Source organism: Pagrus pagrus (assembly GCF_965226575.1).
Source record: "Pagrus pagrus genome assembly, chromosome: 16".
Classification (NCBI taxonomy): Eukaryota; Metazoa; Chordata; class Actinopteri; order Spariformes; family Sparidae; genus Pagrus; species Pagrus pagrus.
Genome location: NC_140200.1, coordinates 14195671 through 14223360, shown reverse-complemented (window position 1 = coordinate 14223360; position 27690 = coordinate 14195671). Strand labels below are relative to the sequence as shown.

At 39.0% G+C, this 27690-nt stretch overlaps 2 protein-coding genes across 3 annotated transcripts; one reads left to right on the top strand and one right to left on the bottom strand.

Annotated features, from left to right (window-relative positions):
* Window positions 1-10902, bottom strand: nrbp1 (nuclear receptor binding protein 1). 2 transcript variants are annotated; one of them, XM_084378504.1, is made up of 18 exons: window positions 10283-10902; window positions 9781-10024; window positions 9572-9694; window positions 7912-8013; window positions 7665-7754; window positions 7531-7571; window positions 7240-7334; window positions 6660-6743; window positions 6518-6576; window positions 5962-6060; window positions 5725-5857; window positions 4634-4724; window positions 4358-4408; window positions 3913-4048; window positions 3538-3591; window positions 3151-3214; window positions 2358-2413; window positions 1-1638 (listed from the first exon to the last, which is right to left on the bottom strand). In XM_084378504.1, exons 2-18 carry the CDS (start codon window positions 9994-9996, stop codon window positions 1543-1545), a joined length of 1590 nt encoding a protein of 529 aa, XP_084234630.1. In that variant the 5' UTR covers window positions 9997-10024; window positions 10283-10902; the 3' UTR covers window positions 1-1542. The 2 variants fall into 2 exon arrangements, with proteins under 2 accessions (XP_084234630.1, XP_084234631.1); XM_084378505.1 differs by having other exon boundaries at window positions 9781-10021.
* A 1463-nt stretch (window positions 10903-12365) lies between these two features.
* Window positions 12366-27670, top strand: capn3b (calpain 3b). Its single transcript, XM_084377252.1, has 23 exons — window positions 12366-12950; window positions 16044-16113; window positions 17249-17367; window positions 18028-18161; window positions 18625-18793; window positions 19654-19737; window positions 19830-19921; window positions 20210-20287; window positions 20672-20832; window positions 20937-21106; window positions 21209-21220; window positions 21707-21915; window positions 22070-22106; window positions 23388-23411; window positions 23623-23709; window positions 24209-24286; window positions 24373-24430; window positions 24632-24696; window positions 25489-25557; window positions 25642-25720; window positions 26049-26165; window positions 26440-26498; window positions 27174-27670. The coding sequence occupies exons 1-23, from the start codon at window positions 12633-12635 to the stop codon at window positions 27198-27200; spliced, it is 2316 nt and encodes a 771-aa protein (XP_084233378.1). The 5' UTR covers window positions 12366-12632; the 3' UTR covers window positions 27201-27670.
* The last annotated feature ends 20 nt before the right edge of the window (window positions 27671-27690 follow it).

Here is a 27690-nt window from a genome sequence, read left to right as displayed (position 1 = left end):
TGCTGATAGTGTAAATTTTTATTTCAGGAAGTGAAAAAAGAGGGTAAATGCGTTGCAGAAACAGAGCACAGTGTCCAGCATACAGTGTACAATATGGTTATAAGCATGCCAGGCAGTCCCACTTGTATCTCGCAGTATCTACAGACCCTGTCAGAAGGTAGTCACAGCATAGATCAGACAAGACTACATTTTTAATGACGCCATTTCCAAATCATCTAAGTCCCTCCTGTTGTTGTGAAGGAGCCAGAGGCCACAGGATATTTCAAACAGGATATAAAAGTGTACAGCAGTGCAAACTAGCAGAGAGATCCCCAAACAGTTAACATAGAAGGGTGGTCTGAGCCAATGACTGAATATCTAGGTGGGAGTGCAGGTTTTACAAGACCTTAGCCATTAAGAAATTGTTCAGTCGCCACAAAATTGTAATGTTGAGACGTCTCAGCTGCCAAAACTTGAATCTTTCACCATCATCTTCAACAAACTCCAGAAGTAAGCGCAACGCATGCATCAGTTTCCATTTAGACAGAGAAAAGCATACATGCATTCACCAAACCTGTTGACAACACTCGTCAGATCATTTGCTTCAACGTTAAACTCAAACAACCTCTCCAGTATAAAATGCCCCTAAAGACAACTTTTCATTGACCGCGCCCTAATCAATAAGTGCTGCAATGGGCTACTTGTACAACAGAAGCTACAGTAGTAATTGGACCACAGTTAAGATACGGCACCCCCCCCTTTTTTCCCTAAAAAATAATGTAAAGATGATGTAAAGAAAGAGCAACTAAAAGCATACATTCAAACAACCACCAACCTTAGTGCTGCAAGTGAATCACAGTACACACTCAAGAGAAGATACACAAATAAATAGTTTGCTTTTTAATATTTTAGCTGCAGCTCTTTAGATTGTGTTGCAGCTGCATGTTTCATGACTACGTTGTACAATTACAGAATTTTGAAGTAAAAGTGACGTCGCACCGGTTGCTTGATGCGTTCAAGAGTCTTCGAAAAACTGATACAAGGTAGGAAGATGCCTCACTTGCTGCTCGAGAGAATATAAAGAACCAGACTTAACCTTACAACACCATAATACATACACTTCAGTATGCGGGACAAAGATTTTTTTCATACAGACGACTATTTAACAGTTTTAAGTAAAAATATTTAAAATACAGTTTTAATACTGACTTAAGGAAAATACTGCTGTTATCCAGTTTTATGTGGCTTACCTTTAAATAAGCCAAAAAGTGAAAACATTTGTATTTTCCTTTAAGTTGCGACTAGGATTTCCTCTTTTAAAAGAGAAGCAGATGGCTGTATTGGGTGGGAGAACAAACAAAAAAAAAAGATTGAAAGCGACGACCACTTAGTGGCAGCTTTTCCCACCAGAAGATACAAGAACAGGCTGCAGGATCTGCAACCAGACCAAGGCTTCCTCCTCTGTCCTCGCAAAGCTTTCCTGCAACTTAGAGATGGAGCAAAAAAGCTAGTCCTGTCGTAGAGGAAGAGGAGGTGCTGAGAGAAGGCCGAGCGAGTCCCCTGCTACGAGGAAACAGTCACCGGATTGAGAGAACCGTTACGGCTGTAGAACTTTGAGAAGGCCTCTTCAAGAACAGATGCAAGTCGTGGCTGATCGCCCTGAAATGGAGAGAAAGCAAGATTAAACATTTTCTTTGGGGCTGTTTTATCCTCAAGCTAATGGTATTTTTCCATTACATCTGCTGGTTTGGCTCTACTTGGTTTGACTCAGCACATCAGCCCAGCACGGCAGCGAAGAGCATTTCCATTACAACAGGGCTACCTGCTTGAAGGTGTGTCTTAAAATGAAGACATGCTTCACTTGTGTAGTGGTCGAAGGAGCGGCTGTAAACCCTTTTCCTACCGCAGCACTATCAAAAAGAAAAAAAGCCTCACTAACGAAGGTCTTGGTGGCAAACACGTTTCATTTACTATTGATTCTTTAAAATAAAAGGCCTCCATTACTCTGTTATTTCGAAGCTCCTATTATGAAGCAGCAAAATCAGGAAATGCTGGGTTTTCACCAGCAGTCACTTGACACAACCCCTGAAGCAGCTGAAAGCAGACACGATGAGTACACAAACAGTAAAATACAGCAGATATCTGAAAGTACGAACAGGAAAACTGCAGATAAACTACAATAGAAACGCTTCTCTCTCAGCACAGACTGCACAGACATGAGTTGAGTCTTGCAATACAGGCCCGTTTGGGGGAGAGAAGGGGGTCGGCATGCGTAATGGAAATGCAAACCGCCGCGGCTTGGTTTGATTCGCCGCTACCAAAAGTGCCGGTGGAAAAGTGTTCAGGTCAGCAGGATCGTGATGATGAACTCCACGTACCTCACTGATGAATCCCAGCTGAACGAGCTCCACAGCCAGCTCCTGCACGCTCTCATCTGAACAAAAATACAAAGGCAGTCAGAATACTTGCAGCAATTGCATCATTTCAGTAATAACTACCAAATAATGTGCTTGTAAAGTAATTAGTTGTTACTCAAGTACCATTAGTGTTGCTGATTGTGAGAACAGCTTCCCACATTGTGTGATCTGGATGTTCAACCAGCATGCACATAAATTAAATCCATAAGCTAAGGGGTGATGTGGTATTAACACCATGACTCAAATCGACATTGCAATTATTTGTCATTTTTTTTGCATGTCATTCAGCCCTAAATAGGATACTTTCAACACACAGAAGGAGGAAGTTTGTGTTCATCGTAAAAGTCGTAACAAAAATCATCTAAAACAGCTGCAGAGGAAGACTGTTCTACAAAACAGATGAGTCCTTTCCTGACAATGTATGATGAGCCGTACTAGTCACCACATATTTTTTGACAAATAACTTATTTTGTGCTCAAAGTAACTACATTTAAGCTGCTGCTAATATGGAATAATCAAGCAGAGGAGAAGTTTAGCAGAGAAGCTGTACAGTACAGTACAGGTTACAGTTAGACCATGAACAAACTCCTGCAGCTCCTCAATACCCCAGAAGAGCCTCTGTTTGAGTGACAGCTATCACTATCCCCATCTTAAGTTCATTACCATGCACAGTCCCTGAGCAGTAAACTGAATATAATAAAAAATAAATTTCAACAACCATTCCGGTATCTTCAAATAAAACAAAGATACATACTTGGTAATAAATCACAGCTTAAGTGCCTGTTCAACTTGTCCTCAAGTTTCAACAGCAGGGTCAGCTGAAAGCAGAATAAAACAAGTCATTTCATAAGTCTAGCAGCACATTATAAAAATAAGCTGTATTTGTGCAGCGTTTTTCAAAACATAGTTACAAAGTGCTTAAAAGAACAAGATAAAAACAGTACACACAGAGTACATAATAAAAGCCCATAAAACAAAAGTGATACAAGAAGGATCAGACCAGCAACACATTTACTTTTAGCCTTCCTATAACAGTACATTTGGAGAAGAGATTTAAAAAAAAGGAACCGACTTTGCAAGTTCACATAAAGCACTTTGACACATGACATGGCAATACTGAAGAGGAAGAAACATTACTTACATGATGCTTGGTGCCCTCGTCAACAGGCTCAATATTACACTGCATCTGAAGGACCTGAGAAGCACCAGAAGGACACATCAACATGCAGACTAAGATCAGGAAAGACTGAATGACACATGCGAATAAAGTAATTTGCAAATAATTTATCACCTAAAACACAACCTGCATACAGAATGTTTTATTCTGCAGGTAGACGACAATACAACTTGTTTTCAAGCAAACAATGGGAACCTAAAAATGTACTTTCAATATTTGAAATATCCTCAGCTCCTTTATATTCTCCAGCTGTTCCCTACCACGTCTTGGATAATTGATATAGTGGTGGCTTATTTGTAAACATTATTAGACACAGATCTCCTACATGTCAGTTCTTACCTTCCTGGTCTCCAGCTCTGCAGGTTCAGGAGTCGGGGTTTTCACTGAGGGGGGCACTATGGGCGACTTCACTGTCTCCTGCTGAGGTTGTTGTGGACATGGCATCCCAAACGCAGTCAGAGGATAGATCCCGTTCCTGGATCATCAAAGGAAAAGAAAAAAAGGCACAACCTCAGAACAACTTCAGATGATTTCCCGCTGTGCAGTTGTGCCCTGGATACTGGAGGATAATTTTAAAAATGAAGGTTTTTGCTGACCACGCATGATTATTATGTACATACCGTGACCTACTTCTCATTTTACAGAACAACAAGTTTCTATTTTTGGCTTCAATTTCATTAGATGGTGAGCAATCGTTGTGTTACTTAAAACTAGAATATTTCAACTACAGACAAATTAAAAGAATATTTGCTTGCTTCCAGCTGAAGCATACTTGTTTTCTTACCTTACATCTTCCAGGAACTTGTCCAGCTCAAGGGCAGGAAACTGAGAGAGTCTGAAACAAAAGGAAGACTGTTAGTTGTGCTAAATACTCAGGACAAGACTGTGTCTTTGTTTAAAAGAAAGCTGTAATGTAACATCCTGGAGCAGAAATAAAATCAGAATACTATGAGGAACTTAAACTCCAGAAAAATACATGTTACAGACTTCCTTCCTTCAAGAGGTTTTTCATCCAAGTATCCATTTACATCAGTGTTGTGTAGTTTTGTGATACACTTACTTCATCTGAACTCCATTCTTGACCTCAACAATCACCAAATTAGGGTCCATGTTCTTCGTCATCTCTTCTAAAGCATTTTCTGGAATCATATCTACAAGTAAACAGAAAAGACAGCAATGAGATCAGAGTACTCAACCATGTTTTATTGTGACTGTGTCGCTTTGGGACATGTTTGTTTTGTTCATCAGTCTTTGGCAAATGAAAAATGGCCAATTTCACCTTTTTATTAAAGCAGATTAAGTATCACCATGATGACCGACGTTATAATACAGTAGTGTAGGCCTACTCTCTTGTTCACTGTCATCAACTTCAGTTTCAACAAGGCTACTTGAAATATTCTCCTCCTGCTAAGCACTTTTCTTTATCGATAGTTCTAGTTTGGAGCCACGTTTGTAACCTCTCATTTCACCTCTGCTTACTGTCTTGCCATCACAGGTTGGGTTTAGCTCGTAACTAATCTTGGATGGCGAATGCATGCCCATCGTGCATAAACGTGACAACATAGACACATTACATTGTTATTTTATAGAGGTGAGAATCTTCACTGGCATCACAAGGTAAAGTTGACATCCCTTCCTGAATTCATGGCTGATTAGCTGTGATCACTGTATTCTTACAGTCACAGACTTTAGCCTCAGATGAAACCGGCTCACATGGTTAGTGTGAAATGTGAAGCTGATGTTACACACAGCTTTTGTCTCGACCAGTTGGTGCTTCTTAGCAAGTTCATATAATCTGAAATGTGGCCAGCTTTAAAAATACCACTCGCTGCTGATATCTGCCTTCCTCTGCGGTATCTCTGAACATATGCCCAGTTGGTCTAATGCTCAATTCAATGCAATAGAGCAACATTGCAAGTTACCATTAGAGCTTTACTGTCTGTACTTTACTGTCCAGTCAAGACCTGAAAATCAACAATCAACATAGTCTACAAACTCCTGATTATGCTCTGTCACCACAATGATCAATGTCACCACATCTTAGACACAAGGAATATTTCACACCTCTAATATTTACTGTTACACCTTTAAAGTGAAGATACTGACCGCTTGTATTGATACTGGCAAGCGTGAGTATTTATTTACACTTACGCTGGTGGCCGACGATGCAGTGTGCAGCCAGCAGCTTGAGTAAGGGCACCTCAAACAAGGCCTGGTGAAACAACAGCTCCTTCGCTGTGGGTCGCTTACTGGGGTCCACCTCCAGACACTTCTGGATAAATTCCTGAAAAAATAACAAACAAAGGGGAAAGAAAGAAAAAAGTAAGCTAATTGATTTCTCTTCCAAACAGACATTCAAGCTTTAAATGTTGCCTCTTCCTTGCTCACCCGTTGCAATGGGTCCTCGAGGGACTGAATGGCACTGTTTATGGCTTCTTGGGACACATAAGACGAATCTCCATTACTCTGGATTTCCAACACAGCCATCTGAGGAAGTGATGGACAAAGAATCAGAATCAGAATCAGAATCAGCTTTACTGGCCCGGTATGTGTACACAGACAAGGAATGTGACTCCAGTTAAATGTGCTCACAATTTACATGGAATAGTTTTTAAACATTAAATCTTAAAAGAAAATAAATAATTGAAACATTAAGACTAATGCAGACCTAATCATGACCTTTACACAGAAGACTGAACGATGAGAAACTGTATAACCAACATCCTGATTTCTATTTCTGAAATCACTGATGTGATAAACAATCCAGCACCAACGTTTAAAGCAAAAAACAACACAAAACATGTATAAAGCTGGAGTGACTTTTCTGTCAGGAATGTGGACCACAAGTCCACGACCAAACCTGCATATTTCCCACAAACAAAAGAGTGATTACTCTCGTCAGTATGCGAATAACAGCTCAGAGCAGAACAAGGTCTCCCCTCACCTCTAAGGCGCACATTCCAAAGGAATAGATATCCACGGCTGTGGTGACACTGGCAACAGCTGAAAGAGAAATAAGCCGATCAATATCACATCAGCACTACAGCACAACACAACGGCATCTGAGACAAATGAGAGGATCTTACCTCCGTATTCTGGAGCAAAGAAGTGAAGGCTCTTCTGCTCTTCCCGACAGGTTTTCACATGGTTATTGATGGTGTCTGGAGCAACTGAAATAGTGAGGGAAAAGCCTCAATCATAAATAAAACATTAACATAAGACCTATAAGTTAGGCTAAAGAGGGACTGTCCTGATCTCATTTTCTGAACCAACTCTCCCACTTGAAATGAGTAGAAAGTAGCAGATCATAAACCTCATCAGATTTTTTAAAGGCTTAATGTTTTTCAGAGCTGATGACTCTCTGCTGAGAGTCGTATATACACAGTACCGATCACGCTGTACTTTTTTTAATATCTTATTCTTCAGTCTCTCTTTCAAACTCAGCAGACTGAACAACGTCCAAGAGACAGAAGAGAGACAGATGGACAAAAAAACAAGCCAGCATCCTTAACTTCATCACATTTCATAGGGGCAAAAATCTGTGATAAACACCCGTGACAACTGCAGAGTTACTTGACGTGGGAGTGAACGCCGATTGCAGCCATTCAAAATAAAAAAAAAAGGCCAGATGTTAGTGGGTGTTGGGGGGGTTTGAAAGGGGTGTACCTGAGCCAATCTTGATGAGGCCATTGTGCTGGATGAAGATGGTGTCACATGTCAGGTTGCCATGGATGATGGGAGGTTCACAGGAGTGCAGGTAGCTGGAGAGAAGTCAACAAAAGGTAAAGACAACGAAATAACATTCCACTTTCTTGTTAGTTGGTGAATTATAACATTTAAAAAGCCACTTTCAAGACACAGACCTCCGTAACATAGCTGATCTTTTGAAGTTGCAGTATATATATTTGCCCACACCACAATTTATTCTTCAACACTTAACATTTTTGTTATACTGACCTGAGAGCAGACAGGATTTGTATGCACCAGCGCTTCCAGGCCTGTCAGACCAAAGAGAGGTTAGCAACAACAAAACTTAAAATATAAACTGTGTTTTCTTTACATTTTGATCAGTTACAGCAGAGCTGTCGCACCTTCTCATTCATGGTCTTGTGGTTCTTCTTTGTCTTTTTCAAAAACTGTTTGAGACTTCCTGATGACATGTACTCTGTGATGAAAATGACCTGCAGACAGAAAAGAAATGCAAACAGATCCCCATAAGAACCTTACGCCTCAGCACTCTTTATATGATTTCTTCTATATCCTATGATTTTTCTGAGCTTACAATGACAACAAAGGCATTGATTCTGATGATTTGATAAAAAGACGATGATCTCCTACCCTCGCTCTGTTCTCTTTGACATCAGCCCAGTACTTGTGGAACTTCACAATGTTCAAATGCTCCAGCTGGATCAAATTGTCAAAAACTGCTTTGACTTTTTCCTGCGGAAACAATAAAAGAGATTCATCATTAATACATAATCGTCACACATTTTCAACAGTACTCAGAGTGTAGAACATTTCTCTTTGTTGTCTAATTCAAGTTGGATTTACTTTTTAATTGCAAAAAAAGTTCAACAAAAGTGAACAATTCAGCCTGCGTGAGTTCATCATGTCTTAAACACCTTAATAATTCTTAAAGGTCCGGTCATCTCTTAACCAGCAGGTCCAACAGACTCTCTTGTAAATCCCACAGCTCTGAATGTGGGTCCATTAAAATATTTAAAGCTTCAACAGTGTGAGAAAACCTGATTTTCTTTCATTTCTGTGCATATTAAAGCAGCTAGGAGACAGCTCCTGAGGACAAAGAGGAACAAAGTAAGCTTTGTTTTAGTGCCGTAGACATTACATTAGACTGCAGAACAGCTCGTTTCTTCATGCTGTGAAACTCCTCAAATCATTTGAATAGTTTATAAAAGTGCACACATCCAAGCATGTTGTACACAGAGACGCTGGAGAGAAGAAAAACTGAACAATACAAAAATTAAGTCTGATCACTCCACTACCCCTCTATACCTTCTATAGACATGTTCACTCCTGGATTCAACCTCAGCGCTCGCCATAAAAAATACATTTTAAGAAGTCAGAATTTGACCCAGTATAGATTAAAAATAACTACAATAACTTTAAAGAAAAAGCCAGTCTTCTTGCTGATGGTATTGTTTGCTCATGTAGGTATCAGACTTGAATTGAGGCAGAAAAATCACAAGAAAACTTCAAGGCACTTTCTTTTAAACTATTAAAATTTCAAGGCATGGCCATGGTCTCTGACGCGCTTCGGCATCAAGCCCTCATCACGGAGTCCTAACTTATATTGAGACTGTTTGCTGACCAGGTAAAAGTTACTTTAAGCACATTTAAAACCGTCCTGAACTATCTAATCTCTGGCCAGCTCACACTATAGGAGCTGTGGGCAACAAGCCTTGCCAAAGGTCACTCAGGAGCAGGGTTGCAGCGATATACTGCTTTAAAGGTATACCATGTTGTGACAATTGACGGTCATTATACTGTGTGCATTTGCTTATCTATGCCATTAAAATCTACCAGATATGCATGCTTAAAAATATATATAAACTGAAAATCTCATACCGCTGCAACACCACTCAGTAGCTACCTATCACCTAAACATAACCTTTACTGTACTTTTATGTGAACAAGTGACAGACAAAACAGAAATAACTTCAGAATGATGCAAAAACATCAGGCTAAATGCCAAAAGGTGTAAGCACATGAGAGCTTTAAATACCAGATCTCCTGGCCGGCTTACCCCTCCAAATTTCTGAAAACAGTCTCTGCAACTACTCAGGTACAGTGTGTACTTTGCAACAAATCGCCTAAGGAGCTTAGAGCTTCTACATTGTTAGTAAAATCACTCAACACAAAACACTAAATCTTTACAACCTCATCAGGGCATTTTATTCCATGCAAGTACAAACGTTGTCCTCTTGCTGAACAATGTGTTTCATTCATAACTGCTCGAGACACAACGAGCAGCACCCACCTCCTGTAGTTTGAAGTTCTTCCTCTCTGAGAACATGACCTCGTTCCACACCACCTCCACTCCTTCCTCAGTGTCCATGGCCAAGTAAGCATTATCGATCCCAGGGACATTTCGCTGATTTACCTGCAGGCAGAACCCAAAACAATGGATCAGGCATTGTTTACATTAGGTAAAGGTAAACTCCCCTCCTCTGCTGACGCATCCCATACCTCTTCTCTGCGTTTCTGCCAGCGTCCACACGGACTCTCCTCCAGTATCTCTGACTCATCCTCGCTCTCCTCCTCCTCATCCTCTGTGGCAGCAGTAGCTGGAGGCTGGGTCACCATGGACACAGGAGGAGACACAGATGACACTCCTTGACCTGTGGACTCAGACTTTCCATCCTGGACAGTGTCAGGGGCCTGTTTGCTCTCTCCCTCAGACATATTCCTAGTTGTCAGGCCCAACAGCCTGCTGTGAGACACAGACACAATGTCAGCATCATTGTCAATAACACTGGCTTGAAGTAAAACACACGCACACAAAAAAAAATGCAATTGCGTCATATCTAAAAGCTAGCTTGAATGGTATGAACTTGATAGATGTCGCTTGCTAACATAGCTGCAGCATAGAGACTTTGCAAAAGAAGTTAGCTGATTTAGCACCTAACAAGTAAGGCCACAATAAATCGTATTACACATGAGCAGAAGTAGCATATATGGTTGGACATACGTGTTAGAGACAGGAAATGTGACGATGCCAGCTCCAGTTTAACAGCCTCCCTCCGTCGCAGACCAATCCCAGTTTGTTTAGCTAGCTTTATTAGCTATAAATCTTCTCGCTTCACCAGCTAGCTCTGTGACGCCGCTAGCTCCTTGGCTACAGTCCGTTACTAACTTAAGAACCGGCGACAGCAGCGGAAAACTACCGGCTAGCTTGTGCTATGGTTCACAGGCGTGTCTTTATTCACAGTCACGTTAACTGTCGCTCGGTGTTTTAACTGCCAGCTAGCCAACTAGCTGCTCCGCTGCTAGCTAGTGACAGTCGTAGCAGCCCACCGCCCCTTGCTGCTTCTCAAGACTCTGCTAATGTGGGCTGCGCTGACAAAAACTAGCCGCCGCTAGCTAATGTGAGTGAGCGACACAATATTTCAACAGTCCTGGACGCGTTTACTGATTAGCAGCATCACAGCAGCTCAGAGGAGCTCGACAGCAGGAACAAACAAGAGGTGAATGATGTCAGGGACTTTATATCCTCGGACACAGCGGCGGACTGACGTGAGAGAGCTAGGTTAACATTTAGCCAGATATGATGGCGACAACTTCCAGATGCACACTGCGCTGCGAGCTCGGTCACGTGACAGCCGAGTGCGGTTGCCAGATACAGTTCGTCCGATCCCCCCTTCTGCAGCAGTGATGCGACTGGGAGATAGGGTGGGGTTATAGGGTATGATGAACAGACAGGGATATTTACAGTTATAATAATAATAATAATAATAATAAGGATGATGATTGTGTAATACAGTAAACTGTGATACCATGAACGTGTGATATTTTCTAAGATTAAATGTAGGTCGGTGAGGAAATTTGCAAGAACAATAAGGCAGATCCTGCATTATGATGTAACTTTGTCTTGAGAGTAACCCTCTTGTCAAAATCTGAGACCAGATAATCCTCTATTAGTCCCACAACAGGGGAAATTTGCATTATTACAGCAGCAAAGGGGCTAGAGAGCATCAATCAAAACAGTAATAATAAATAAGTAGAAAATGTAAAGAATATACTTTAAAAAAATAAAATAAAATTAGATAATCAGGATCTTTCACAGGACATTTATTGTCCATGTTGGTTCAAGTTGTTTTGTCAGTTTCTGAGGTCATAATTGACCTTTTAATCTCAATGTAATTGTTGTAGTGTAGTAGGAGACATCAGATTTCGTTGACACACAGAACTGCAGCCAGTTATAGTATTATTTTCAGGATGTGCTGGTAAATGTTGGTCTGCTGTGTACACACTGTAGTTAATGGGAACTGCAAATTATCTGAGACTGAGATGGAAAAAGTCACAAGATGATCATAAATGCAATTCAGTGTTAAATGTCTTTATTAAAAGTGCATTAGGGAAACATTTACTGTGGAAGGCACAGTCAAAAAACAAATTGCCAGACGGCCCTGGCAAATATTACCGATAATAGCTTGAAAAGTATAACAGAAGTCCATTTCTACCAGCGAAAAATTTCAAAAATTAGAAATATTCATGGTCCATTCGTCCTTGTTGATACTCAAACAAGAATGCAGCTTTCCCTCAAACCTGGCAACCCTGCGCTCAGCAGCCTCCCTGGTCTCCCACTGAACACTGGACGTGATGAACGGTCTGCTCAGTCTGACCAGCTGGAGAGGAAGTACACGTCAAGGCGTTTGTTTCACCACTAGGTGTCATTATAACTGATATTATAGATGTAGAACTGAAGTTTGGAGTCATTACAATCCAGTAAATCACATTATGTATTAAAATAAGCTTGATTAAGCTAATATAATGAGTAATTATCAGTAAATATTTAGGTTTGTTGTTAATCTTAAGCACTAACTATTAGCTTTTTATCCCCTAGGTCACATTTAAAGGCTAGTGCACACTGGATTTATCACCTGATTTTGATACAATTTTCCAAAAGTCCTCCCTCATATATTATCTTAGATGTACAGATTTTGGGGAGTCTCCCTGATCAGCACACTGTGATCTGAAACCCTTGTGACCGGGCCAGTGTCTCTCTTCGAGAAGCCTCCTCCCCTCCTTTAAACAGGCCTATATTTAGGTCCAGCCAGCTCCAGGGACACAACAGTGAGTGCTGGTGTGAGAAGCTGTTGGTTGGTGTGACCGGCTATGAGCAGTGACAGTATTTCCAGCAAATAAAGGAACTAAAAGTGATTACCGAGGACACAGGAAGTTTCTTTGGGCCGTTTTGCAAGTTGAAGCTCTGTTTCCACACATAAGGAAGGACTCCTGGGTTTCTTTTTCTTTTTTTTTGCACTTTATAAACTGACTTTGAAACAGAAACACCAAAGGCTGAAGTGTTCACTGATAAAATGGGGGACGAGACACATAAAGGTAAAGTTCCTCTGGTTGAAGACACAAAGGTGAAAGTGCTTTATGAGACTGAAGCATCTCATGGGCCTGATGACAAAGCTGAATACCCTCCCGCTGGGACTAACTCGATCTACTCTGCGATTCTGAGCAGAAACGAGGCTGTCAAGGATGCCAAGCGTCTCAAGACTTTCTTGGAACTGCGAGACAAATACGTGAAGAAGAAGGTGGTGTTTGAAGACCCTCTGTTCCCCGCAAACGACTCCTCGCTCTTCTACAGCCACAAGTCTGCCATGAAGATCGAGTGGAAGCGTCCCTCGGTGAGTGCCGGTCGTGTGCCACGCAAAAGTGGCTCTTCTCTGAAGTCCCTGTGTTTCTCACCACTTCCTCCACAACACATGAGTGGGGTGGCCACATGGTTGTGGGTGCATAGCTCCGGGTCGTCACCTTCTACAATCACAGACAGCTGACTCTCACACAGGAGGTCTTTAAGTGGTTCTGACTTAGCCCTGAATTTTAGCAGAAGATATTTTGTTTCGTCGTGCATTGTTGACTCAAAGTGCACAATAAATACACAATAAATGACACAAACCCTGAACCAACACTTAAGTAGCTACACATAAAGTAAAAGTACTCTGTTACAGTGTTATGAGCAAAAATCAGAGAGCTCTTTCAAGTCAAGATGATCTATATCAGACACTGAAGTGCACTTCAATAAGATCGCAATATCAGCGTATTGGTTGTCACATTTTTTGCAATGATCCCTAATATGTTGTTTGAATAGTTGTGACGAGGATATTTTACAGTTTAACAGTAAACCTTATTGTCCAAAATGACATCAGTGCACTGAAACAGTCCATTTCAACAGGGAGTTGAATGATTGTGTTTCCCTCGAGCATCTTTTTCTGTGTTATTATCTCTAAAAAACCCAAACTGTATCTGCACATACAGATATATCAGTGATAGGCTGGATATAATGGTCGGGCTTGACTTAATTTACTTTCGGTAGTTAAATCTGAAAAAAAAACTTTCATATGTTTTTGCAAAATGTTAATTTCAGTATAACAAGTAACTACAGACGCCAGGTCAATGTAGTGAAGTACCCATAAATATGGGTATGTTATATATACCCATTTATATATGCTCAACATATCATTTTGAGGCGTTATTTATTGATTTTAGATACTAACATGAAATTGCAGAAGATAAAGAGAAGTCCTTTTCCTTACAGTCTTTATGCAAAGCTAACTGGCTGTGTTTTTTTTTATATTTACCTCAAACACATGGGAGTGGTAGGCCTACAAATCCTCTTGTTAAATTCTGGGCATTAAAGCAAATGAAGTGCCTTTCCTAAAATGATGAACAAGCAAAAGAGAGTAAAAGTACTTAGTTACTTTCGATCACTGCCCAGTATGAGCTTGACTGTTAATTTCTCTCAGGTTTGTGTGATTGGAGAGGGAACTTAAGAAAGATGAATTCCCACAATATTACATTATTGTATGTGTTATGTATATGTTTTTATTCTAATTCGAGTCAACACATGTGACGGACTGAGCATAGAAATGATCCAGTGTAACATGAATCTGAAACTTGATCGTTGCCTAATGACTGATGATGAATGCAGCTCCGGCTATTCAGCTGAGATTAGTGATACATGAATCCCATCCAGGGGGTCAGCAGGAGAGCAGCTCTAAATCAGGAACATGAGGCAGCATTTGTACCACCTCAGTTACGGTTAGTCATGTGATGAGGGGAAACACAGTCACTGCTGTGAAGCTCCTGAATCAAAACATGTTTCTGATATCTTTATTCCATCCCTTCTATCACTGTAACTCTTGAAACTGAGTATTTTGTGTAAGAAAATGCTGTTTCGTTTTCTGCCTGATAAGTGTGCATGACTTGTTTATCCAGACGGGTTTCAAAAGGTCTGACGGGCAGACGCTACAGGTGAAAAGTAGTTTGTAGTTTAATGATGCATTATCTAATTACATATCGGCTAATTTGCTGATATTTCCAGAACCAAAATCTGGCCATTAAGTGAAGCTAAGTTCAAAATTCTTCATCAGAGGCAAAAGTTTTACAGATGCAATTTTGAATATCGCTTTTTATCACTCCATAAATCAGAAAATACAGACACAAAATCAATTTTTGCAACTTTTAAAAAAAATCTACATAATGACATTTATTTTTTGTGTTTTATGTTTTCTGATCTATCAAATGCTGCACCAAGAACAGAAATCTGAACACCTTAATATCTATATTTTAAGTTTTCTTTAAACTAATCTGAAAGAGGCATGTTATGAAGCAAAATGGCCCCAAAATCCCCAAATTAACTGGGAAAAAAACCAAGATTTCATGTGTAGTAACTCCCCTTGAAGACCAACAGAGGTTCAAATATCCAATATTTTCAAGAAAATAGAAAAAGAACAGCATAATTGTTGAACAGAAATAAAAAGAGATTGTGCAATCATTCAACATGAAATCTCTTTCACAACAACAAGGAATATGAGCTCATATAAACACAAACATACCCTGTAAAACCTTCCAGAGGTCAAAGAATGAGAAGAATAAATCATAATGTAATTCAGTAAGAGTGTGAATATATGCTAGAGATGGATAATAGTTTAGTCAGTTCCAGTAGGACCAGAGACACAGTCCATAACTCTGCCCTGACAGAAATACATAGTTATGAGGTAAAGGCTTCTTTGCATTCAGCACAACGTTGTCACTTGTTTAGACGAGTAAAGGGTCGTGACCAGGCGACCTCCACCAGCTGCTTTCTCATTAATGTGCAGCGAAAGCAGAGGGGGTGTCATGGTCCGGGCAGGTCCGAGTCAGCCAGGGGAATTTCTCCCACTCGCTTTCAGTTTCAGGGTCAAGTCCTCATATTATGAATCATGTCAGGTGTCGATGTGTAAATACAGATTTTAAATTGTTGTGAGGTTTTAGATGTTGACCAATATCAAAATGATGTAAAAAATGGGAGTATACATGCACAACCAAGCCTAAAAAGTGCAGGTGCTGAGTTGAAAGTGAACAAAACAAATAAAAGACATGACTGAAGTTTCTAATCATCTATTAGATTCAGTATTATCATTATCCAGTGACGGTGGATGGCAGTAAATTAAACAGTTGGTCGTGCAGCATTTTTGCCCGAGGAGCAACATGACCTGATATGTCTTTTGATAGGAGTACATGTTGTCTTGCTGGAGAATTCAGACTGGAAATATAGCTAAACGAATATTTTTCCTCATTATAGAGATTGGATCAATACATTTAAAAATGGCAATAATGCATCTTTCATTTCATTTCATCTCATTTCACAGTGAGAAAATGATGTGAACTGTGGCGTTGATATTTTGCAACATGCTCATAAATCACAACCTCTATCTCTCTTTTTTTCTCTCTGACAGGAAATTTGTGAAAACCCCCAGTTCATCATCGATGGAGCCAACCGGACAGACATCTGTCAGGGAGAATTGGGTAACATTTAAACAGTTTCTGCTTTCGAACAAGTGATTCACAAGTACTGAAGTGCACCGTGCTGTTGGGGAGTGGAACTGGAATGGGGAACTGAAATAACTGATCTACTCTCCCTGATTCTCCAGGATATATATCAAACGTTTATGGTGAATTTGAGGAAAAATAAAAAAATTTAAATAAATAGTATTCAGTTTTTTTAATTGTTCTGTAAAGCCTTCTAGTTCTCAATAGTTCTCAGTCTAGTAACGAATACTCTTGAGTCATGTGTCAAATTATGCTGTGTTGTGTCTTCGAATTTGACGAAATTAGGCCTGGAAAGTCCTTGAAAAGTCCTTTAATTTAATATTTAAATAAGAAAAAGAATAAAAATAAGAATGTGATAGAAAAGAAAGTTACTGACTGTGGAGGGTCTTGAGGGCCAAAACAAAATATATAAATAAATATATAGATACATAAATAATAGTTGCCTAAATAAATGAATAAAATGCTGAAATAAATAAATGAATAAATAATAAATTAATTTGTGCTTAATTGTCATTGTAAATAAATACATAAAAAAATGTTTTTATTATTTATTTGTTCATTTATTTAAGCATTTAAATATAAAATTATATGTTCATTAGGCATTACTTTTTTCTTTTTTGTTATGTAATTCTGTTATTATTAATTTATTTAGACATTTAACTATACAATTATTTGTGTATTTAATATATCTAGTTTTGGCCCTTAAAACCCTCCATAACCAACAAGGGTAGAGAGAAACAACTAATTCAGCTGCTTTCAGTGTCTGATCGATCTTCTACAAAAGATTGTGCAAATTAAGTTTCTAACAGTGAAAAACTTCAATTGTGTCTCAGCTTAAGACGGCTACTTATACCTTCTGTACGAGCAGATAAAGTCCTGTTGGGAGACACGGCAACAAAGTGAAGTACAGCCAAGACACGTGGGATGGAAACTAGAGTTGTGAATATGCTGAACAGCTGCAGCAACTGAGAATTAACCGTACCCCATATACCTGGGTGATGTTGATGACACCTGCAGCAATGAAGTTTTAATCTGTGACAACTGCGACACTTCACGAAGCGGTAATGCCTGGATCAAGTGTTTTCATAGCTCATGAATCTGCTGTTGACAGGTGACTGCTGGTTGCTGGCTGCCATCGCCTGTCTGACGGTGAATGAGAAGCTGCTGTACAGAGTGATTCCCCCCGATCAGAGCTTCACTGAGAACTACGCCGGCATCTTCCATTTCCAGGTTTTTAAATGGACATTTGACATATTGTACATTTTGTGTACAGTATGTAACCTCACCACTAGATGACACAAAATCCCACTCACTGGTCCTTTAGTTACCAAATGTTACAGTGTCACATGATAAAGCACATGTGAAACTTGATATTTTGTGTTTCACTTGTGATGTTAGAATGGGAATCACATGTGCCTTTAGGTGAAATGCTGTTCCACATGTGATAAATTATATGATGCAATGCAATAGGATAGGATAGGATAGGATAGGATAGGATAGGATAGGATACGCCTCCATACAGTACAATACGATATGATACACTTCCATACGATACGTTACGATGCCAAATACTTTATTAATCCACCGGTTGGGTAACGTGCAATTGTGCATACAAGACACACAACAGGTGGGACAATAGGGAAAAGCAAACACATTTAAAGGCAGTAGAAAAGGGGAGAGCACAGCACCACAATCAATAAATAAATAGTGTTTATTTAAAGTAGTTGGCAGACATTATAAATTTTTTCAAATGTTTTAACAGACCTTGTTTAACAGATGTGAATCAACTGATAATCGAAAATCTGACATGAACTTTTCTTCACTCAGTGATAAATGATCCTCTGTCTAATAACTGCATGTTTTAAATCTGTTGTTTCTTCTGATACTCAGTTCTGGCGTTATGGCGAATGGATCGATGTGGTTGTGGACGACCGCATCCCCACCTGCAACAACCAGCTGGTTTTCACCAAATCTTTCAGGAAGAACGAGTTCTGGAGCGCTCTTTTGGAAAAAGCTTACGCAAAGTAAGTACAGTCTGTTAACGTCCACTGCAAAGCTCTCTGTGATGTTATTTCATTCAGCTGAGTTCAGAGTCTTCAGTTCTTGTGAAGACAGTGAAAGCCTGATGAACATGAAACCATTTCAGGTGTTTTAGATGCAAAGTCACCGGTTTTCATCAGTATCAGTGAAGACGAAAGGAAAATCACCCCACTGACATCAAAATAATGCCACTTGATCTAAAAAGAAGATGACTGATGCTTGAAACTAATGAGCTCTTGTCTCACTTGCATAATATCTGGACTTATTTCAGCTGAAACAATCTGTAAGATTCAATTTTGAGCTAAGTGTCTCATTAAGCAACCCGGCACACAACTCCTCTGTCCTCATGTTTCACAAATTGGCAGCAGACACAGTGTAGAGTCCATGCCTTACATGTCATACACTATATGTCAGCGTATTGACAGGAATGATTGACCTCACTCTCAGGTTGCACGGGTCTTATGAGGCACTGAAAGGGGGCAACACTTTGGAAGCCATGGAGGATTTCACGGGTGGCGTTACCGAGTTCTTCGAGCTGTCTGAGGCGCCCAAAGAGCTCTACAACATCATGAGGAAGGCGCTGCAGAGAGGCTCACTGATGGGCTGCTCCATAGATGTGAGTGGTCACGAAAGAGTGAAGTAAAGACCGGGAGAAGTCACAAAGTGCAGCGATGAAAACATCACTAACACAACACTGACTGAAATATAAAAAAATCTAATTCAACATCAGCTGCAAGAAGGACGAGGTGGACATATAAAAAATAGAAAATAAACCTCATTAATAAACATTTATTTATATAGATACATTTATTTTCAGCCTGTTTTCCTCTATCTAGAGGTGGAAATAGTATTAATATACTTTTACTTAAATGAAAGACCTAATACTGGTACCACAATGTTAAAATACTATATTACATGTGAAAGTCCTGCACAAGTATGTACATATGATAAGGAAAATGTACTTTAAGTACTCAATGCAGAAAAATGGCCCCTGTGACTCTACCAACAGAATAAACCTCATAATTATTCAAAGTAGATCAAAATAATCCTCAAATTCTCGAAGCTGTAACCATGAAATTGTACTGTATGAAAAATGACTGTCAACAAAGTGATTAATTATCTGTCAATCGACTAATTAATCCAAAAGTAATTCTAGATGTACTTGTATATACATTTGTGTAGTTTAATTTATAACAAAACATTAGATTTATACATTATTGTGAGCTCTTTGTCAGTTTGTAAAGTAACTCGTAACTAAAGCTGTCAAATGTTTCCCTCTGAATTATAGTGGAGTAGAAGTAGAAAGGAGCATGAAAGAAAAACTAAAGTAAAGTTAAAGTACCTTTCATTTGATTTCAGAAAACCTAAATTGTAACCATCAAGTTCAGAATAAATAAATGAATAAAGAATATCTTTTAGCGAGATGTATCACCTCAAAATCCAGTCTGAATTTTGCTCCGATGTGTGTTGTATCAGGTTTTTTCAGCCAGTGAACTGGAGAGTCGGACAGATCTGGGGCTGGTGAGGGGTCATGCCTACTCCATCATCGGCCTGGCGGAGGTAAAGTAAAATGTCTACGTACTCAAAATGCAGATTTGTTTGTGAGGGAAGACCTTTTAAAGTAATGCTAACAGGCTGTTTTTTGTTTCTAGTGTGACGAAGTTGCAAAGAACACCAAAGTTCGCCTCATTCGCCTGCGCAATCCCTGGGGTTTCGTGCTGTGGAAAGGACCATGGAGTGCAAAGTAGGATTAAAAAAAAACTATATTATTATGAAAATATGTCATATTTGCAATAATTACGTTTATATGAAGCTTCTTACTTAATAGAGCTAAGATGTATGAGGTTTCTACATTTGCCAGCATCATAAATATTTTATTATGATGAATGAAATCCAATAGTGTTGTTGATTTTTGTCTTTATTCTCAAAAACAGGGAATTATTGCCAAAAATATGACCAAGGCCTAACTGATGCTGCACTGTGATAGTCTTCCTTTACCCTTTATTATTCCTTTGATTTTGTTTTTCCACAGTTCGAAGGAATGGTCGACCATTTCCACCGCAGACAAGGAAAACCTAAAGAAACAGACAATAGAGGCGAGTGAGTTCTGGTGAGTAGTTTAGTAGAGCAATTTAGTCCGGACCGTAAACCAACTGACCGTAAAATCAACTACGTAATCATGAAACTCAAAACTTCTCTGTCATTGTGAATCTTCACACCTATCACTATCAGCCTCAGCTGTACTTTTAATTGCTAACATGGTCAGTATTAGCTAACTATACACACGTTGTCAGTCTAAAAGTCTCAAACCCTTGTGTTTTTCCTTGTCATAATAAAATATTAATTTAGCTCTGTAGTTGCCTCCCATAAGATGTAACAAAGACTTTTTCTTAAGACCTCTCAAATGTGGGTAAAATGGAAGAAACCAGAGGGGGGATTTTTCTTCCAAAAAGTTTCCTCCCCTACAAGCTTCCTCTTTCATGTTCCCCTCCAGGATGTCTTTTGATGATTTTAAGAGGAACTTCACCAAGCTGGAGATGTGTAACCTGACCCCCGACACACTGCAGGGTGATGAAAGACACAGCTGGACGGTGTCCGTCAATGAGGGTCGCTGGGTGAGAGGCAGCTCTGCTGGAGGCTGCAGGAACTTCCCAGGTGGGCCCTTGCTGTTTTCTACTTCCAGCTTTTATTGCAGCTTTTATTCCTCTAAAAGCCAATATTCATCTAATTTTTCTGTCTTTACTTCTTGTGTTTTACAGGAACGTTCTGGACGAACCCTCAGTATCGGCTGAAGCTGTACGAAGAGGATGACGACCCAGAGGACGGGAACGTGGCATGCACTCTCGTCGTGGCTCTGATGCAGAAAGGTCGAAGGATGCAGCGTCATCAAGGGGCCAGATTCCTCACCATTGGATTTTCCATCTACCAGGTACTGAGGACATGACCCTATATCACTCAGTCTTCCTGAGACGCTGGATAAGCTGATGTACACTTACTGGAGTTAAACTTAACTTCTTCTTTGTGTCTGCAGGTCCCGAAAGAGGTATACCCATGTTGGAGAAGGATGTTATTTAATGAAGTCAGTGCGTTCACAGCATTGACCTGTATCTGCAGAGAGTCCTGTTTGTTTGTGTGTCTGTGTTTGATCAGCACATGTGGTGGTAGTAGTAGAGGTTGAAACCTTTATGTTCACAGTACAACTCTACTCCTAAATGTGGAAAAAGCTGAATATAAAGCTAACACCAGCAGCCAGTTAGCTTAGCGTAGCAAAACGATCTGAAGCGGGGCCAGCCTGGCTCTGACTAAGAACTTGCTGCACTCGCACTCGGCCAAGAAATAGTCCAGCACATAATCCTCCATGAACCCACAACTTTTAGTTATTACGCTTCGTTTTTTCAACAGATTAGACCAACAAGAAAAACACTTATTTCCTGACATTTTTGAACTACTTTCCTTATTTGTGGAGGTCATTTCCAGCCCACCAACGTTCACTATTTCCATGCTTTCTCTGATCTCTATCCAATCATAGATGTGTGGACAGAACCAGCATCTGCAGAAGGACTTCTTCCTGTACACAGCCTCCAAGGCTAAATGCAAGACCTACATTAACCTGCGGGAGGTCACGGAGCGGTTCCGTCTCCCCCCAGGAGAGTATGTCATCATCCCCACGACCTTTGAACCTCATCAAGAGGGAGAGTTCATTCTCAGGGTCTTCTCTGAGAAGCAGAGCACGTCTGAGTAAGGATCACTGAGGGTCGCAAGCCATATTTGCGGTGCAGCTGATGTTATTTTTGGGGAGGGCTCACCGTAAAAGTGCAAAATATATCAAAGCCTTGAAATGAAGTCCAACAATAAATAGCAGGGATCCTAATGTGTCTGTTTTTCTTCATAGGGAAGCGGAGAACACAATCGGCTCTGATGGAACGCAGGTTTGTAAAGTGATTGAAGAAGAAGTGGGGTAATAATGTCTGTTGATATTTCTGACTGATATCGCAGTGGAGAAAGGACTCAGAACAAACCTCTGGGCTTAAAACGAGGCCAGACACCATTTAAAAATGTATTTAGAAACTCAACTGCTTTCAGTTGCTATACACTTTTTAAAAAAATTTGTTTTAATTTAAATGTATCAGAGAATCTAGGAAGTAGAACAACGATTCATTCATTTTCAGGGACGAATGCACAGGTACAGTTCGTGACGCAGGTATTCAGGTGCTGTTGTATGGAGCACTTAAACTGACAAAATAAAAAATAAATAAATAAATGCTCAATGAATAAATAAACCATTATATGTAATAATATAAATAATATTTACAAGAAATTTAGGTATTATTTAATCTATAAAATGTGACATAAATTGACAGTTCTGTTTTAATTTACATCTGTGTTTATTTACTATTGTATAAATTCTCCTATTATTCAATTTGTTTTACTGTTTTATTTATGTATTTTTAATCTATTAATTTATGTATTTATTTATTGAATTATGTTTTATCTTGCAAAATGAAAAAGGGGAAAATATTTTTTTTTAAAACTTAAATAAATAATTTATTAATTGGTGAACAAATAAATGAAATGGAAAATTAAACAAGGAAGTAGATAAATATGTAAATACATTTTAAATGGATTAAATACAAATTTAAACAAAAATATCAATTTGTGTCACATTTAAAAAAAAAATGATATATGCATACATTTATTTTTAATATTATTTTTGGTGCATTCAATGGCATATTTACTTATTTATCAAGCAGTTATTTATTTCTTTATTTGATTTTAGTTTAGTTTTGTCAGTCCCCCATACAACACTACCTGAATTCCTGTGTAATGAACTGTACTTGACCCTTTTGTGCATTTAACAGCAGATAATATCTTTATTGAGCCATTACTTATTTAATTTTGATTTTGGCAGGTTCAGTCCTCCATACTGTTGCCCTCTAATATTGAAAACAATATTAGTCTTCTTACTCCAACAAGAGTATCACGTCTTTAACACTGCACTGTCAGTTTGACTTTGATATATTGTAAACCCCAGTATAGTAGCATGGATATTTCATGTACCTCTTGAAATCTTTCTGTCTTGTCCCAATTCATACCATGAGATCACTCATTGATTTTCCCCACAAGAGAAACTAACAGACTTGAAAATTAGTGTTTTCCTCCTTTTCATCTCATTTCATCCTTCTGTCCCTCCTTGTCTTATTGGCCATCAGCAAGAAAAGAAAAAGAAAGAAAAGGTAATGAATGCAAGTAGCAATAGCTTCGTTAGGCTGCTTTCAAACTTCCTCGTTGCTTCATTCCATTATGTCAGTGCTGGCAGTTATAGTTTGTGTCATAATCGCATGAATAGATAATAACAAGTGGAGTAACTATAAATTAACTCTCTCTTTTCTGTCTCTTATAACCCCTCTCTCCTCTTTCCAACCACTGCCATTACCCACATGCCAGCCTATTGTATTTGTGTCAGACAGAGCACGAGCCAACAAAGAAATCGAGCATGACGGCATTCTGGGAGAAAAGAAGAAGAAACCAAAGGTAATCAAAGGAGCAAAAGTGTTATACAGTAGTTAAGCCAAAACACCAACACTGCAGCCACACAGCAATATCCAGAGACCTTTGCCCTGTCGTAATTTCTGGAGACTGACAGCTCTGAAATGCAATCTTGACCAGGTCAAATAACATTGGTGGGAATGAAACAATCGAGTCTGAAGCCAGCAGGTCTCAAGTGGCTGAGCTGCACCTGTTTTCCTGTAAGGCCTCAATACAGGCCAAGCCGTTTATGTCTTTCCCTAATGTGCTACTCTCCTCTGGTACTATAAGGAAATGCATTCAGAGCTAAGTACTTGAACAAATGTACTTTGTTACTTTTCAAAAAGTAGTTCACTGCTATGATGGAGTGGATCTACAGTCTTATTTTTCATATATCAAAAATACTCAGAGGTTAGTTTTTCCTGAATATTGAAAGCATTTCAGAATTATTTTTTTGTACCAGTAACCAGGTTTATAAATTGATTCTTCCTTATCTGTCCCTCAGCGAAAACTACTTGAACCTGAGGAAGAGACTGAAGAGGAAAAACAGTTCAAAGTCATTTACCAACAGATTGCTGGTGAAGTGAGTACACAGAGAGGAGAGAGTGTTTAAAAGAGATAATGAGTGAAATATTTGAGGTTATATTAAAAACATCCTCCCTCTATCAGGACATGCAGATCTGTGCCAACGAACTCATGAAGGTCATGAAGAATGTCCTCGCTAAACGTGAGTACACTGGAAAGATTACAGGAGACATGCTTATTATGCTAATTTTTAGGTTCATATATTTATTTTGGGTTACTTCTAGAATAGGTTTACATGGTCTAATGCTCCAAAACACATCAGCATAATAGGTCTCCCTTAAGATCATTATTGTAGTCTTTTTCATGTGCTGATCATTCATACCAAGCTGTCCTTTTTTCACAGATAGTGAAATAAAGACAGAGGGTTTCAGCCTTGAGACGTGTCGGAGCATGATTGCCCTGATGGATGTATCCTTTCAGTTGGGTAAAGCCAGAGGAACGTGTGTAGTGGTGTATAAAGGTGACAATAGCAGGCTGTTGGCGACTCTCTGTCCTGTGGTTTAGTACAAACAGGAAAAACATTTTTCATGAATGCTTTAGGCTGGCAACCAAATATCTCATATACCAGTGATGCCATCTTTCGGTGGTGATGTTATTTGGAGCCAGAGTCTGCGCAGTAGTGACGAGGCGGTGGAGGCATGGTGTCGACTCAATTGCGAGCAGGGCTCAGCTGTCAATCGTGACATTACACCTTCTTTTTATAGCCTCAAATAATTAGTAAAAACCAAACTTATCAGAAAAAAATTAACACTTTAACATAAGTTACGATGATAAGAACAATCTAAAATGACAGAAACTAAAACTATTTGACATGTAGCCTACTTTGAGTTTTTAGTTTGGTCCATGTCCCATCTGCTGTCATGGAGGTGGCGGGATTTGACTTATACTGCAGCTAGCCACCAGGGGGTGATCAACACGTTTTGGCTTCATATATTATTTAAGATAAGAGATAAGATAAGCTATTGTAGAGCACTGAGGTAAGGCTTGGAGGGGGTAGGAGGTAATGCCTTTATTTTCAGCAAAAGCGTTGGTAAATTGGAATTTAGTAAATAGTACATTTAAGAATTAATTGTCAATGAACCTTTGGTGACACGATCATAATCTCATTTAATAGTTTAAAAAAAAACATGAAGAAGTACCCCAAAAAAAGAGGAAGATTTGGTGGTTTTGATGGTTTTTCCATGGCTGAACTATTCTCAGACTGATGGGACAGGAAAGCTGAACCTGCAGGAGTTCAAACACTTGTGGAGAAAGATCAAAGCGTGGCAGGTGGGACCATTTTACCAACCTTAACTTCTACTCATGTTCAACAAATCTACAAGTCTGACTGTCAATATCCTCATGTGCTTTCAGCTGATCTTCAAACGTTACGATAAAGACAAAACCTGCTCCATCAGTAGTTTTGAGATGAGAAACGCAGTTAATGATGCAGGTGAGCAGCATCAAAGAAATACCTTTTAAGATTTAAACACTGACAGGATGTTGATCTTGACTACTGTGTATTTCTATTTTTAGATTCAATGATTTTTCAGAGCTAACAATTTAAATTTCAAAACACTGGTAGTACATAGTCAGTGATTGGCTGTTCAAAATATGATTTAATATAATAATAATACTGTGTAAAGGTTCAATTTATAATTTTGTTCCCAGCTTTGTCCTAACTCTTGTAAGAAATCCCATACTTTCCAGTCTCTTTTTGGAAATCTGTAGCGTGATATGAACTTTTGACCATGTACCTGATCTGTGTTTTGTTCTCAAAGGGTTTCACCTCAACAACCAGTTATATGACATCATAGCCATGCGCTACACAGACGAACACCTCAACATCAACTTTGACAGTTACATCTGCTGTTTTGTGAGGCTAGAGGGCATGTTCAGTAAGTACCAGGACCAAGTACCAAATTATTACAGAACTGAATTGTGTTATAATGTAAAAGATGTAGTCATCGGCGTAGTGATTTACTTCATCCGTTTACCCACAGTTTTTAACAGAGTCACTGCTGATAAGAATACACAATATTTTCCCCTTTTTATGAATCTTTGCATTAACACATGTAACTCATAGGTCTCACTAACTGCAGCATCAGCCAACTCCATTAGTTTAAGATTTCTAAAGAGATTAATGAAGACAAATTTAACGTGTCTCTACAGGGGCTTTCAATGCTTTTGACAAAGACGGTGATGGAATCATCAAACTCAATGTCCTGGAGGTAAGCCAGTTTCAGTGTTTTTTACAACATGATATCCTGAGTTATTTATGTTGAAGTCATTATTTGAATGCAATTATCTAAAGAGCTCAAGCTAATTATCTTTTTATCTTGAGAAAACGACCTTTGTTATCTCTGGATAACGACATAATCAGCCCGTTAGCAGGAGAAAATTGTGATTAGGTATGCAATGCCAACATGTATAGATGGCATCTTGACAACTGTAGCAACTGATTTTAGATGAAAGTGTCAGATTAATTAGTATGCATTATTGGTCATTGCATCAGACTGTACTTAAATCTTATCTATTTATGTACATTCAAGTAATTTAAACAAACACTAATGCTGGTAGTCTCTTTTCCTTTTCCTAATGACAATTCTTGTTTGGAGCCTACTGGACAGTAAAACATCTGCTAAATGCATAACATGTTGTTTTTGCCTTAACGGGTCACTCAATCAGAACAAAAGACAAATGATCAGACAAGCTCACTATATATGTGGTGCAGTCCAACACAACAGCAACACAAACTACAGCTTACAAATGTACAATGAAGTTTAATCTACAGCATTCTGACATAAACTGTTAAAAGTACTGTTTTTGACTGCATTACAGTGTAAGTGTTGTGTTCAAAATGAAACTTTTTGAGCTCATATTTGTTTTTCTTTTGCTCTTTGCAGTGGCTCCAGCTGACTATGTATTCTTAACTCGCCCTCTTGATCACTGATGTACCCGCAGACAATTGGTGCTCACATTGATGACCTAAGTCCTGGAAAGAATCTTAAAGGTTAATGTGATATTTTTATGTGATATTTTGATTTCAGTCACCACTCCAGCTATGATGGTGTGGACTAAAAGTCAACTTTATTTTAGCTTATTTCCAAGAGACTGACATCTTATCAGTAATTAAGCTGATTCCTGGAACGTCATCAGCTTTTTAGACTCAACAGTGTGGATGAGAGCAAGAGAATCTGTATAATCTGATAATCGAGTCACATCAGTGTTTGAAATGAAGCAGCGATAAAAAATGAAGTAAAGATGTGGTGTAATGATGTGAACAGATGTTTTTACAAATGTAGACTTAACCTTTGTTGCCATGTTGGAAACAATATGTGATGTTGAATGCAAAGCTAGACATGTCAATGTTCAAAAATAAATGTTTGAATATAACAACTGAGTAAATGCACATTTTGTTTG